General features: G+C 38.1%; 1 protein-coding gene across 3 annotated transcripts in view; it reads left to right on the forward strand.

The window, feature by feature from the left end:
- Positions 1–14710, forward strand: part of capn5b (calpain 5b) — a 72091-nt gene that overhangs the window by 54446 nt on the left and 2935 nt on the right. For 2 of the 3 annotated variants that reach the window (XM_074672833.1, XM_074672835.1), the window contains 8 exons: positions 3658–3851; positions 6869–6946; positions 8097–8292; positions 8460–8582; positions 10099–10295; positions 10444–10565; positions 10686–10736; positions 13011–13147. In XM_074672833.1, coding sequence (XP_074528934.1) covers positions 3658–3851; positions 6869–6946; positions 8097–8292; positions 8460–8582; positions 10099–10295; positions 10444–10565; positions 10686–10736; positions 13011–13147 — 1098 coding nt within the window. The remainder of the gene's footprint in view (positions 1–3657; positions 3852–6868; positions 6947–8096; positions 8293–8459; positions 8583–10098; positions 10296–10443; positions 10566–10685; positions 10737–13010; positions 13148–14710) is intronic. The other variant, XM_074672834.1, reaches the window with a different exon arrangement.

Consider the following 14710-nt stretch of genomic DNA (forward strand, 5'->3'; position numbering starts at 1 on the left):
ATAGCAGAACCTTTGGTGATATACTGTATACTCTCCCAGTGTCTCCACCTCATCCTCCTTACAATAATGTACTCCATCTTTTTAGATCACGTTAAAAATAAAGACTAAAACAGAGAAATATGGGAAATCACGGGTAAATCCTGAGTGACAAACATTTATTTTGTCTCTTTTTTCTTTGTCTTTCCTCTCCCTCTTTTCTTTGAATTAAATGAAATGAGAGAACCAGATATATACTCAGTATCAGATGTTAAGGCTGTTTATTGTTTAATTGTAAGATGTGCATCAAACTTGCAGCTGCCGTCAGGTTAACTTTCCATTATGACAAACGGCTTTAATCTGACATCAGATGTGACGGGACAGTTAATATAGATATAAATGTTTATGCTGGTTCAGACGGTTACATTAAATAGTGATTGCTGTGATTGTTTATTGCATTAAAATGTGCCTGACACTCTGGAAACCTGCCTCTGAGGCTTTGTTGACATGTGCGCACATGTGGGCCTGTCACCAAATTTACAGCTGCGGAGGGTGCGCTCCGCTTTGTGCCGAGAATAAACCGGGTTGGAGCTGGCGAGCTTTCAGCGCACATTTTTGGGACGAAATTGTCACTGCACCAACATGAATCTGCCGACACCTCCCCCTGGTGCGCCGTCACACCCATCTCTGCGCAGTCGGTCTACCAAATTGTCAAATTGGCAGCGCACGGCGGTGTGCTGCACGAAATGAACACTGTGCGCCAGGCTTGCGCCCCCTGCGCTGCGCCACGAAATTAGAGCCCAAGATGTCATCCAGGGTGATGTGTACTATCCAAATCGCTCCTTCATCAAAATGTGATGACAGCTCTCGACATTCACCTCCTTTACCGCAGCTCGTCACAGTCTTTTAGAATTGTCACTTTTGGGATGCTTTCACCCATCCGTGTAATTCATGACATTCAACATTTTACATTCCTGTTCTGGGAATATTTCTCAGTCTGTAACGGATCAGTCTAAGTTGAGATGCAGGGACTTTCTTATGAATACCTGATTCTGTTTACTGAAAAATTCTCCACTTGCTCTTGTTGGATATTTACCTTGTGAACTATTACTCTAATTATCAAAGTGGAGTCACAGGACAGCACAGAACAACAGCTGCTTAAACCGAGTCAGGGAATATGGAGATAGAGACACAACACCACTGTCTCACCACAGGAAAACTTTAACTGGGACATTTTTACTGCTGTTGAACAGAAAACTACATACAATAAAACATCTACGAGTTTGTGTTATTGAGAAAATAATGAAGCCACACTTTCAAATCTGGGCAATGCATCATCTTTTTTAATAAAAACGTTTGGACGGCGCGAGGAAAAAGAAAGAGAATCACTGGACGGCTTTATCAGAAAATTGTTTCTTCGATCCAGTAATTGTGTGTTCAGTCCACTTGGCTGTTTTTGTGAAGGATTACAGTGCCAATATGAGACGTTATTATCCAACAACAACTGAGCGCCTGATTAAAATGGCACAGGGACAGTCGAACACACAGAAAGGACAAATAGACAGAAGACTCAAAGGATTTCTGAAACATTCGTTCATAGAATTAAAAAACAAAATTGGGTCCAGTCCACAGAAAACAGAAAACACCAGTGGATGAGAATCATGGTGGCTCCTGGATCTTTGTGTGCAACCTGAGACAGTCTGAGCTGAATCTTACACTCTGGTTTCATCACAATATCACAATAAAACCCACTGTGAGTTATACCTGGAGTGGGTTTTTCTAACAGGAAATTTTCTACACAAGTCATTTATTTTTGTCCCAGAAAACAGCAGTTTCCCTTCTTTATGTATGTGTGCACATGAAGACAGAGACAGGTGAACAGAATCCTGAAGCTTCAGAGCTCAAACTGATTATTCTGTCATTACACCAGCGACATGTTCTCCCTGTTCACAGGAGGTCTTTTAAAACATATAACGTATCTAAGCCACAATTAGTAATTTCTGTTCCTGATACCGTGAAATGAAGACAATCAATCGGATGTGATGCCAGCTTTAAGCTTCCTTTCCGACACCTATAGGCCGCCCGTTGGTCACGTGACCTGAGCTGTGTCTCTGATTGGACAATCAAACGATCCTAATATCTTCTAAACCGCTGAGTTAGAAAAACAATCATTCACCGTACAGTGTGTGCCAATAGTGAAATCAGCGTTTCAGACCCAAGCTGTTCTTTAAACCAGGCTGTAAATATGATTTTAATGCTGTAAAAGTCAGTTTTTTGGGGGCTGGGTGTGTACATGGTTTCTGGTCTTCCTGCAGCCAGCCTCAATCAATCCTTGATGAATAGCAACTTTCAGCACTTCCTCATAGTTTTACCCCTTGCTTTATATCAGTGATTCACAACTGGTTGGATATAACACAAAAGGTGTTTTTTAAGGCAGCGGAGAAGTTTCTGTTCACACTTTTTAGCAGTAGATGACGACAACAGCCTGTAAACATTTGAGACCTGCAAATTCACACTAGAAGAAGACCAAGAACAGGGGTCTGTCACCTTTACTTTCATAGGAGCCATTTTGCCTCAGCTCACCTGGATTTAAGCCATTCACGAGCCACAAAATCAACTTTATCTTAAGTATAAAGACTATAAAGTCTTTAAAATTCTAAACAAAGTTAAAATCCAGCAAATTGTCACCCAAACAAGAAGATTTTCTAATCAGTGAAATTGTACATGTAATTTCTTAGTTTTTTAAATTTTTAATAAATTTGCAAAAATGTCAAGAAATGTTGAAGTTTCAAAACTTTGCTTTTATTTTTGCAAATTTTCAAAAATTTGCAAAAATTTCAAGAACTATTTAAGTTTCAAAAATTTCAAAAAATGGAAATGTAACAAATTTGAAAAAAAAGAAATACATTTTAATGTTTAAAAACTTGCAAATTTTTTTCCCAAAAATTTGCAAAAAGTAAAAAAAATAAATTTCAAAAATTTGCAAGAATTATACGTCCATACACTTAATTTAAAAATTTAAAGAACTTAATTTAAGAAAAAAAATTAAATCTAAATAAATTGCCAACATTTTTAAAAGACATTTTATGTCTGAAAAAAAAATTGCATAATTAGAAAAAAAAGAAATTTTAAGAAATTTAAATTTATGACCCCCCCCCCCAAAAAAAAATAAAAAATAAAAAAAATAAAAAATAAATAAATAAATAAAAAAGATTAAAGAAAATCTTATTGCAAAAATTCTTTTTTTTTTAAGAAAAAAATGAATTGGATAACTTGTAGATAATATTACACAACTTCTCGATTAAGTGGTTTACTCATGTTTTGCATAATCAAGCATGTTTATTAGGCCAGCCTGTGGACAGTTAAGGAAAATAAAAATTCTTCATTTAAATAATAATTTTTTAAAGTTTCACGGAGCCAATGCAAAGGAGTCAAAGAGCCGCATGAGGCTCCAGAGCCACAGGTTGCAGACCCCTGACCTAGAAGTTTGTTTTCATGTGCCAACTGATCGTAGCAAAACACAAGGACAACACAAAGTGGACAAAAACCTCAGTGTGATTTGTTTTGGTTGTCACTAAGGGTTGGTGAAGCTGGACAAGCTGAGAACCCCTGTTTTAAAAAATTTAGATAGGAAGTGAAATCTTTTCCTCCTGACAACTTTCCTGTTTTTCTGTTTTCTAGGCGACCACCATCGAGGACATGGAGGCCCGTCTGGACTGCGGTCTCGTCAAAGGTCACGCCTACGCCGTGACCGATGTGAAGAAAGTTCGCCTCGGGCACGGACTGCTGGCCTTCTTCAAGTCGGAGAAGCTGCACATGATCCGTATGAGGAACCCCTGGGGGGAGAAGGAGTGGAGCGGCCCCTGGAGCGACAGGTAACCCCAACAGTGCCACCTACAGGCGGCTGAGTGTCTCACCTTGACTCTTTGACCTGATTCTATCCGTCTGTCTCTGCTCTGAGCCGTGAGTCAGACTGAAGCGTTGTTTTTCTCCTTCCACACATGACCTGAAGTGACTCGAACTAATTTCCCTGATTTGATTTGTAAAATGACAAAGCGCACATTTCCCCTTGGCTCTCGCTGTTTCCAAGAGAGTGCATGTGATGAATGAACAACAAAACTCCCGAACGAAAAACGTCTTATTTATGACGAGGTAGACAAGCAGGATGCACAAAGGGATCTGTCATGCAGAGGATGAAAAATAGAGAAGCAATCAAGCTAATGGGTCCCAGAGCAAAGACGGACGACTTAATTCAGCCATGTTGGAGTTTTTTAAAGTGTGTGTGTGTGTGTGTGTGTGAGAGGCAGCTAAGTGCAGCTCAGATATTGCTTTTCAGGAACCCGCCCAAAAGAGACAGGCTCAAATTGAGCCGCCTGAACCTTCAATTCAAACATTTAAGTGAATCAAAACGACCGATTTGCTGGAGAGGCCACTCAGACGTTTGGCAGAGCGAGTGAGCGTTACGTTTCAGCTTTATTTTCTGCTCTTTCGCTGCTCCCCACTTACGTACGGGAGCTGGAGAGGCCCAGATAACCCCGCTGCCTTCTGCTCGTCTGCTCCAGACTCAGTGAAACAAACAGCGAGGTGGTAAAGCAGGATCATGATGGGGTCTGAATTATTGATAAGCCTGAAGAAGGAAAAAAAAAGGTTATTAAAGAGACATGACTCCATGCTCATCTTTCTCAATCACTCACTTGGCCTCTCTGAATTATTCATTCACGCTTTGATAAAAACCTGTTACAGTAAACGCCGCCTGACAGTCTGTTGAGATGTGGACATTTGTCAGTGAATCATCAGCTGGGAGATATAAACACAGAGCTAATGCATCCAGGAAATGTCTGTGTTTCCCCCTGAGCTGTAAATACTGAATGGACCTTGATGTTAATGTATGATTCACACTGATAGCTGCTCGTCTGACTCTTCAGAAACTGTGCCCATGAGGGATAAACACATGCTTCATTTATTTATTAGTTTAATACAGTGGATGAGTTGGATCCTCAGTTGTTTATTTTTTTAATTCCTGAACATTTTTCATTAATAAAATAACAGCCTCATCTGCCTGCTCAGCTCTGTTTCTTTTTTCTTTCCTTTTTTGGCTGCATCCTACAGAAGAGGATTAGGGCCACTGAAAAAAAAAAAAAAAAAGTCCCAAGTCCCCAAATTTTTTTTACTATTTTTTAAGTAAAAAATTCTGAGATTAAAGTCAGAATTCTGATTTTTTTTCTCAGATTCTGACTTTTTTTTCAGAATAGGCCTTATGCACATGCAAGCATGATGTATATACATTAAAAATACGGTGGTTTGTAACCTTCCAGTTATCACAGACAGCTGTGCCACCGAATGATAATATTAAATGTTTGACGTCGAATCATCCAGAACAGTGCATTTTCCTCCTTACTGTGTGGTTAATATCAATAGTATGATAATAGGAAAATCCTCAGGAATTCTTTTGTATTTGCTTCTTTTGCATTTGCGGCTGTTATTTTTTTATATTTTCTTTTCAGTTCTTTTTTGAATTATTAATCATTCATTGGTTGTTGAGATTGTGTTGTTTGACTTTTTGTTTTGCTCTGGTATAAATGTTGTACAGTAAGAAGGTTAGGCACATATAAGCTAAGTAGCTTCAGCCTAAACTTTTTCGGTCAACATGGTTTTCAGTGGTGTTGCTTTGGTTGGTATACTTTTAAATATGATTGGAATAAACCAATAAACTAAACTTACTAGTTACGTTCATGGTTTTAATTGTGGCCTGATTTTTTACGCGCTAAGGAGATGAGGTGTGATCGTACATTGGTATCCTTTCCAAGACAGGATAACAACTCTTTCAGCTATCGCCAAACCACTGCTGTGTGCTGTAGCAGAGATTTAACACATTGTCTCTTGTGAGGAAGTTATGTACATTTGTTTGTGTGTTCAGTGATGAAAGTTGATATTTTGCTGGAAAAAAAAAGAAGTTTGTTGATGTGTACTGATGGCTAGCATATCAATGCAATTTCCAGTGTATGTTGGCGTCAAGCTAGCACCAAGTGCCTTAGTGTTTTGGTAGATCCAGAGCTATTGAACATGTTGAGTGGATTAAAAATGACTCTCTTGTGCGAGACTGTTACATTTGTTTGTGTGTTCAGTGATGAAAGTTAAAATTTTGCTTGAAAAACCAAAGTTTTTTCATTGTATGCTAACCGCTAGCATGTATCTTGTAAGAGAGTTATGTATCAGTGGACTCTCAGTGTGATCTCTTGTAGCCTCGTTTTTACTTAATACTTTTATAAAAGTACAAACACATGAAGTCAGAGGTATATACATATAATTAAACTGACTTTAAAGTATGATTGACCTGAAGCTCTCAACTTTAAACATTAAAGTAAGTCTTCTAGCTCAGGCTACTGTTAGCAAATTACCTTCGAAGCTCCAAACAAATTGAAACACGTACATTTTAAAGCCTTTAAACAACTTGCTACATGGTGTTGTAGTAGGTACCTGGAAGATTCTCTGTTTATCATTAACAGAAACTTTATACAACTCCAGCAAACAACTTATTTTTTTAATCTCTGCCATCATAACACCGTCTACTGTCACTTTCTACTGCTTCTTTTGGTAACTGGATATGCCGAAGCAACTTCACTCTAATGAGGAAGTGATCTGTGAACAGAGAAAAAAGTATGAATTCTGACTTTAATAAAAACAAATAGTTATAAAAAAAGAACTGGACATTGTAGCATCCTGTTTTTTACAAGGACACAGAAATTCCCTTCTTGATAGATTTAAAGGAAAATTCTAAAAGTTTCAAAAGTTGAAATATTCAGATTGTAGTAAAAACAATGCTTTCCCATGTTAATATGAATTGTTCTTATACCAATTTTTTTGCTCTTTCTTGTGTTTTTCTTCATTTCAGTTCAGAGGAGTGGAACAAGGTGAGCAAGAGCGAGAGGGAAAAGCTCGGCGTGACCGTGCAGGACGACGGAGAGTTCTGGTAAGAACGCTGAATGTCTGACCGCCTCTCTCAACAAGATCTAAGTTTGTTAACTCTGTGCTGACATGGAGGAACATGTAGAGCTAAGATGTTAAACATTTAAGGTATTCATTTTATTTTTTGTGATACATTTACCTGGATAAACACCACTTCTTCAGTCTAAAAGTTGCAAGGAACATGTTAGCTTAGCTTCGCTTTGCCTGGCACAGACCCAGGAAACGAGAGACCTTCCAAATCAAACTTTAATCACTTTCTTCACTCCTATATTACCCTGCGTGTTATTTCTTGTTTGTGTATTTCTCATACAGACTGTAGTATAAGAATAACAGATTGAGGAATGATTTCTTTAGAGATGGACTGGTATGATTTTTCCAGGGCCGATACCCATACCGATTATTAGTCATCAAGGAGGCCGACAACCGATGTTTGAAGCCGATATTTATTTGCACTTAAAGTAAAATGCTGGTGTCAAAATTTTTAATAATAAATTCCAACATTCAACTTCATTCGAAAGCCTTTATATTTATGAAGCAGCTCTTGGGTTCAGCAGCTGTCTTATAAAAGTAAATAAAAACTTGAGAAAATAAATGGCTCTCTAAAGTTTTCCAAAGTTTCAGTGTGACTGCAGACAGTGACGCGGCTGCATCAGAGCCAAAATAACACAGTTTTAAATTGGTTTCTTATCGGCCATCAGATTAAAAAAAAGGCTGATACTGATATGCCTCAAAATGCTGAATATTGGCGCTGATAATTGGCCCGGCCAGAAATCAATCTATCTCTAGTTTTCTCTGATTGGGAAAGAGTAACTTCACTGGAGGCTGTATGTGCAGATTTTGCTCCTATTGACACAGTCAGAGTCGCTTAAAACACTTGTTTTTCAGACCCAGGCAAACTTTTTGGGGGCTTAAAATCTTAAAATTACAGAAGCAACTAAAATAATTTCAAATACTTAAATAACATTTAGATTCAAAATGATCCCAGCACCAGAACCCTCAGTCCACCTTTAACTTGTGACTCTTTTTTTGTTCCTGGTTTCATTTCCTCTATTTTTGCACCTGTTGAAGCTTCTTCTTCTTTCGAGCTTTTCCCTCCAGTCGGTATCCACTCTCTCCGCTCTCTTCTCTCCTCTCCTTTCCCTGCCCTCCTGCAGGATGACGTTTGACGACTTCTGCCAGTACTTCACCGACCTGATCCTGTGCCGCCTCATCAACACCTCCTACCTGAGCATCCACAAAACTTGGGAGGAGGAGGTGATGAGGGGCTCCTGGGTCCACCGCCAGGACCCGCTTCGCAACCGAGCCGGGGGCTGCATCAATCACAAGACCACCTTCCTGCAGAACCCTCAGGTTAGCCCAGATGGTTTTCAGTATTATTCTTTGTTTTCAGACAGCGGCTGATTTTACCAAGCACTGAGGCACAGATGATTGGTCAGAGTAAAAACAATCAGCAGGGACATCACAGAGTCTTAAAGACAGATTTATGTGAGGTACAGATGTGTTTCTTTCTGTCTCAGTACGTGTTTGACGTGAAGAAGGTGGAGGATGAGGTCCTGATCTGCCTGCAGCAAAAAGAGAAGAGAGCCACACCCAAAGAAGGCAAAGGAGAAAACCTCGCCATAGGCTTCGACATTCACCGGGTACAAACACACACACACACACACACACACACACACACACACACACACACACACACACACACACACACACACACACACACACACACACACACACACACACACACATACACACACCTTAACTGAAAAGCTTATATCAAGGGCAATTGAAATATTTAACAAATCTGCAAACTAAATCATGGATGCAGCGTATCAGGGTTTTTTTGTTAAAAAATCGTTTTGTCCTTGATTTTAGTTTTGTTCATAAACTGGATTGAAAAAAAAATGAGAAGCCAGATCCCCTGAATGAATCCTCATGGTGCTCATCATTACCTATCAGTTTCTTCACTGATATGAATGAGTTTATCTTCCTTAAAAAAAAAACTGCGCCTGAAACTGTGAATGAGAAATAACTCTGAGTTTTATATAAGTATGAGAAAAAAGTAACTAAAATGAGTGTGGCCTTTCTCAATAAAGGAGTTTTTGTGATGAAATATAAATGGTCACATTAACTCAGAATCTTGAAAAAAAAACAATATCACCCCTCAGAGGCCCAATTTTTTTTTAAAAAATGATGTTTTGATAATCACTTATTGTACCTCTAACTTGAACAAGTCTTTCAGGGTTTCCCACGGAAGTTGAATTTCAACATTTTAAATTGTTTTACACACCTTTAAAACAAATTGGTGTTTTTTTTATTTTCATTCAATTAATAACAATAATAATTTAATTAATTATTTATTTATTTATTCATTCATTTTAACTATCATTAATTTATCTTATCATGATCATTACCTTTATTTTATCTTTCTATCTATTTATTTATTTATTCTCTTTTAGTTATAGCTTATAGCTATAGTATAAAAGTGTATTTGCAGGTATGCAGTTATATATTAAATGATATGATATGATTGAATGAACTTTTTCCTTTTTCTACTTTTTATGCATATATATGAGAATGTGTATCTACATGTAGCAATGGGTATCTATACATGTTTGTGTATATGTATGAATAAATATATAGATTAAATTTTTTTATAATAATACATATTATTATTATTATTGTTATATACTATATATTTATACATACATATGCACAAACATGTATAGATACCCATTTATTTTACCCATTTTTTTTGTTTTGTTTTGCTCATTGTACTGCTGTCAGGGATTATACACAATAATCTTTGGTCAGGGGATGCTCCGTAATTTGTGAAGAAATGACCAGGTGAGGTAAGGAAAAGGAGAAAAAAATAAATAAATAAAAATAGCACTTTTTTTATGTAAAGTTGCAACATTTTTATGGTGATGTGTGTAAATATGTAACGCATATTTACTGTAATAAATAATTGAAGGTTTGTTTTGTAAACTTGCAACTCTCTGAAAACAAATAAATGAATAGATAAATAAATAAAAACATATTGGTGAAGAAAATGTTTGGTAAAGATTTGTTTGGCAGATAATCTTATGATTCTCTTACGTTTACAGATGATAACGTTCACATTTTACATTTTTGTTGTGATATCTTCTGATCCTGCAGGTGGAGCTGAATCGAAAGTACCGTATGCACTCAGCCCAGCAGAAAGTAGCGGGCTCCATCTACATCAACTCACGCTGCGTCTTCCTCAGGAAGGAGCTGAAGGAGGGCCGCTACGTCATCATTCCCACCACCTTCGACCCCGGGCAGCAGGGCGACTTCCTGCTCCGAGTCTTTACTGATGTGCCTTCAGACTGCAAGTAAATCTGATTTCTCTCACCTCCACACTGTGGTGAAACAGGGAGCAGAGCGGGAGGAATGAGCTGTTACTGAGAGCATGGATCAGATTTAAACCTTTAAAAAAATAAAGTCCTCTAACAGTCACATGTCACGCTGTTTGTTCCTCAGAGAGCTGTCTCTGGACGAGCCTCCTCAGACGTGTTGGACGGGGATGTGTGGCTACCCTCAGCTGGTCACTCAGGTCCATGTACTGAACGCTGAGGGTCTGCAGGGACAGGACTCCAATGGAGGTGAGGCTGCTGCACATGAAGCTGGATCCTGACTCTGCTATATGTGTCTGTGTGTGATTTTGTTTTGTTTTTTGTTTTGCATGCTGATGATCTGGTTCTTGTTTTATAAAACACCCTCAGAGCTTCACTGCCTCAATCCACATAAGCAAAGACTTCTGCCCAAAGCACAAGGTACCGTAGCACCATCTGATGTAGAAGCTGCTTAGTCCTCGCCTGTAGTGTATGCAGCCCTTAACTTCTTATAGTGTGCAAACGTTTAACCATTTTATGTGGACAAATTCACAAATTAAACACATTTTATCACTTAACAGCAAGACAGCTCTGTTGAGTCTGCAGAGATTTTCATGATATGTGCCACAGTGGCCACAGGAGGGCGCCAGAGTCAGTAATGTTTGACTGCTTCACATTGAGGCTGTAAGAAGAAGCTTTCTCCATCATTACAGCAGCAGAAAAATAATTAAAAGTACAGTTAAGCATTAAGAAATATTTTTTAATTAAAAACACATTTTAAAAGTGTTTAAAATAAGGCAAAAGGAGTGTATGATGAAAAAATATGCTGAACATATTAACAGCAAGTTGTCCACTGAGAGTAATTTCTCTTGGTTTATGAAATTATAGGTCTTTTGTACTGAGATATCAGTGTGTGTAGGCGTAGCTTGATTTATTTCTAAGGTTTTGAATTAGGGATGGAACGAATTATTAAAAGAAATCTGAACCACTCGGTTTTCCTCACTTGGCTCGGGGCGTGTGCTTCGTTTAGTTTGTGTTTTTCTTTTTCCTTCATTTTACTCAGTTTGGGGCAAGTTCAGTCGTACACAACTGGAGGTGAAAGATACAGCAGGACACTTTGTGGGGAGGCGTGTCTGTTGTTTACACGATGAGCAAAAAAGACAGAGTCAGAGGGTGTGAGCTCTCTGATGCCGGTTAAGAACTCAGAGACTTTGTCGCTACATTTCATGACTTTTCAGAGCCCTCTGGAGAGTTTCTTCAAAGATGAAAATTCTTGTGACTTTTCTGGAGTTTGGAGAACCTGAGGTTAAAGCATGTGTGAGCCCCTCCCCCTGCCCAAACACAGACAAAGCTGCGTTTCCACCAAGCAGTTTGGTTCGGTTCAGTACGGTTTGGCACGGTTTGGTACAGTTAAGCCCGATCCCGTTTGTGTTTCCACAATAAACTGTGCCCTCTCGTGGTAGGCGGCGTGTAAGCCGGATGCAGAAAGCCGCAGCTGTTAAATAATAGCGTGATGTTGTAGCAGCGCGACACAGTTTGCCCCGCTAATAAATCCAACGAAGAAGAAAAACACGACACAGTAAACAAAGAGCACAGATGAAGACATGCAGCATTTCGTCCTCTCTGTGATTGGCATGTAGCTCTTTGATACAAAGAACAATCAAGCTTTGTTTCAGAGAAGTCTGTGTGCCTCCAGGAGAAATGCAGCCGCTGTCGCACAGGAAGTGATGATTCTACCGACCAATCAACGGTCTGCAGTGTTTTAGCTCCACCTTCTGAGAGTGGATTGGTTCAGTCTGGCACCCATACGAAAGGGTCCCAAAAAGTGGGACGGCTCATCTCGGTAATTTGGGGATCTGTCCCAGGATAAGTCAGTGGAAACGCCACAAAATGTGCACAGTACTGAGACAAACCGAACCGGTCTGCTTGGTGGAAACGCGGCTTTACAGTCCTCCTCACTTCGCAGCAGTCTCCTCCTGCTGCTCCAGAGCAGACAACTGCATTCACATGAATCACCAAGTGTGTGTCTCATTACGGTCACTTCTGTTGGTCCCCAGCCCAGATTAAGGAGGAGGGTTGATACTTAGTCATAAAAAACAAGAATGGACAGAAGAAAGTTTATTTCTAGTTCTAAACAAATTTATGATGTTGTGTTTTTCCTGCTTTCTATCTCCCACCTTATTTCACTCTCTCCTTCAGAGTCCATGACAATTACATGCTAATGGATTATTATACAGATTAAACGGCAGCGTCATTTAGTGGCTTTTAGTGACTTCAGGGTCAGCCATTAAAGACTTTCCTTACTGAGTAGTTGGCATGTTGAAACTGGCAGTGTCACTCAGCTTTAATGATGTTTGAAATGGGAAACAGCCTCATTCTTTCAGGGTTTTCATGACTATAAATGAGAGAATTGATTAAAAATAATCTGTTAATAGTGGATTATTTGGGTATTTATGGTAACCTGTGGTGACCAGACAGAAAACCGTGACCACAAAACTGTGATAAAGACCGAACAGTGGATTTTGTGAACCGTTCCATCCCTAGTTTTGAAATGAACCACAGGTGGACAAAATTTTTATTACACAGATTATGTAGATTTCCATCTGAGCTGCTTCATTCTCATATTCAGACACTGATGTGCTTTAAAACACCAGTTGCATGATAACAGGAAGTCTGTATTCACCTCCTCACTGACTCACCTTCCTCCTGCTCCAGCTGTAGATCCGTACGTCATCATCACCTGTGAGGGAGAGCGCGTTCGTTCTCCTGTTCAAAAGGACACGCGGTGCCCGAGCTTCGACATCAAAGGCCTGTTCTACCGCAAGAAACCCAAGGAGGGCATCCACATCGAGGTGAGCCGTCGGTCTCTGCAGACGCCCCGCTGTGAGAACGTACGCTGAAAACACACTGACACCGAACAAAGAGATGTTTCTAAAGGTTTAAGGTTGTGCAAAAGTGAAACACGGGACAAAAAGATTCACAAATGACTAAATTTTCTCTCAACCACACTTTAAAAATATGTGACAGACTCTCTAACAAACTGCTTATTTCACTGAAGAGTTCCTTTCAACTACAACACGAACCCAGAGGATGTAAAGAAAGAGATTTTGTCTTTTCCTTTTTAAAGTTTCCTCCACTTTTGGAGGTTCAGTGGAGACAAATAAAACCAGTGACTGAGGAAAAAAAAGGACGGATGAGTCTCTCAGCTTTTCCCTGCTCCTTTTTCTGACCTTGACATTTCTGCCAATCTGCAACTTTTTCTGCAAATTTGATCAATCGACTTTAATCTTTAGGAGGTGTCAGCAAATTCAGAGCTATTAGATTATAAAACTTCAGCCCCAAGTTTTACTCTTCTGCGCTTTTCTATTTTTTAGATCCTTATTTTATAAATCAAATATTATCGGTTGTATAAGCTCCTCTTTGCATAAACCAAGCCAGAGTTATCATTTTCTACACTTTGTTTTACTTTTTATTTTTCCTGCACTCTTCTATCACAAGGGTCTCCAACCTGCATCTCCTTGTAGCTTTAAAAAATATTATCAAAATAAAGAGATGGAGACAATTAGCAATATATGTAACAAATTCAAGTGTTATTTAAAAATTGCTGAATTTTTTTTTTTTAATTTCCATTTTAAACTTTTAAATTTACAAAAATTAAAATTGAATTTTCACAATTGTTTAAAATTTTGCAGATTCGTGAACTTTCTAATTTTTTTGTTTTGTTTTGTTTTAGTTAATTTTTATAATGCAAAAAATGTGACATTGTTGAAAATTTATTAAATTTTAATTTTTCAATGTGTTGAAAAAAAACAGAAATTTCAAAATTGTTTGAAATTTTGGGGAATTTCTAAATTGTTTAAATTTTTGCACGTTTTAAAATTGTTTAAAATTTTTGCAAATTTGTGCAATTTCAAATTTTTATTTTTTTTCTAAAATTTTGAAATTTTGACAATTCAACATTTATCAAAGATTAGAAATTTTTGCAAATCTCTTGAAATTTTAAAATTGTCAGAAATTTCGAATGTTTGGATTTTAAATTAGCAAAAACAAATTTTAAAAAATCAAAAATTCTAAATTTTAAGTTTCAGATTTTTTTTAAATGAAAATTGAAAGTTTATTCAAAACAAAGAACTTAGACATCACATGAACAATATTAATAACACAAAAGACTTCCCCGTTTAGATCATTATTTACTAGATTTAAACTATGTATAGAATTTTATTTACCTTATTAGTCTTTATTTTAGAAGATAAAGTAGATTTTGTGGCTCCTGAACGACTTTAATCCAGGTGAGCTGAGGTAAAACGGCTCCTATGAAAGTAAAGGTTGCAGACCCCTGCTCTATCAGGTTACCTCCTTTCCTCTGTGCATGTCTTCTGGTATTTTCTCGTCTTCTTCTCTTTCTTATTCTCCTC

This window comes from Halichoeres trimaculatus, unplaced genomic scaffold (genome assembly GCF_033239565.1).
Source record: "Halichoeres trimaculatus isolate MK-OKI-2021-1 unplaced genomic scaffold, fHalTri1.1 fHalTri1_scaffold_6, whole genome shotgun sequence".
NCBI lineage: Eukaryota > Metazoa > Chordata > Actinopteri > Labriformes > Labridae > Halichoeres > Halichoeres trimaculatus.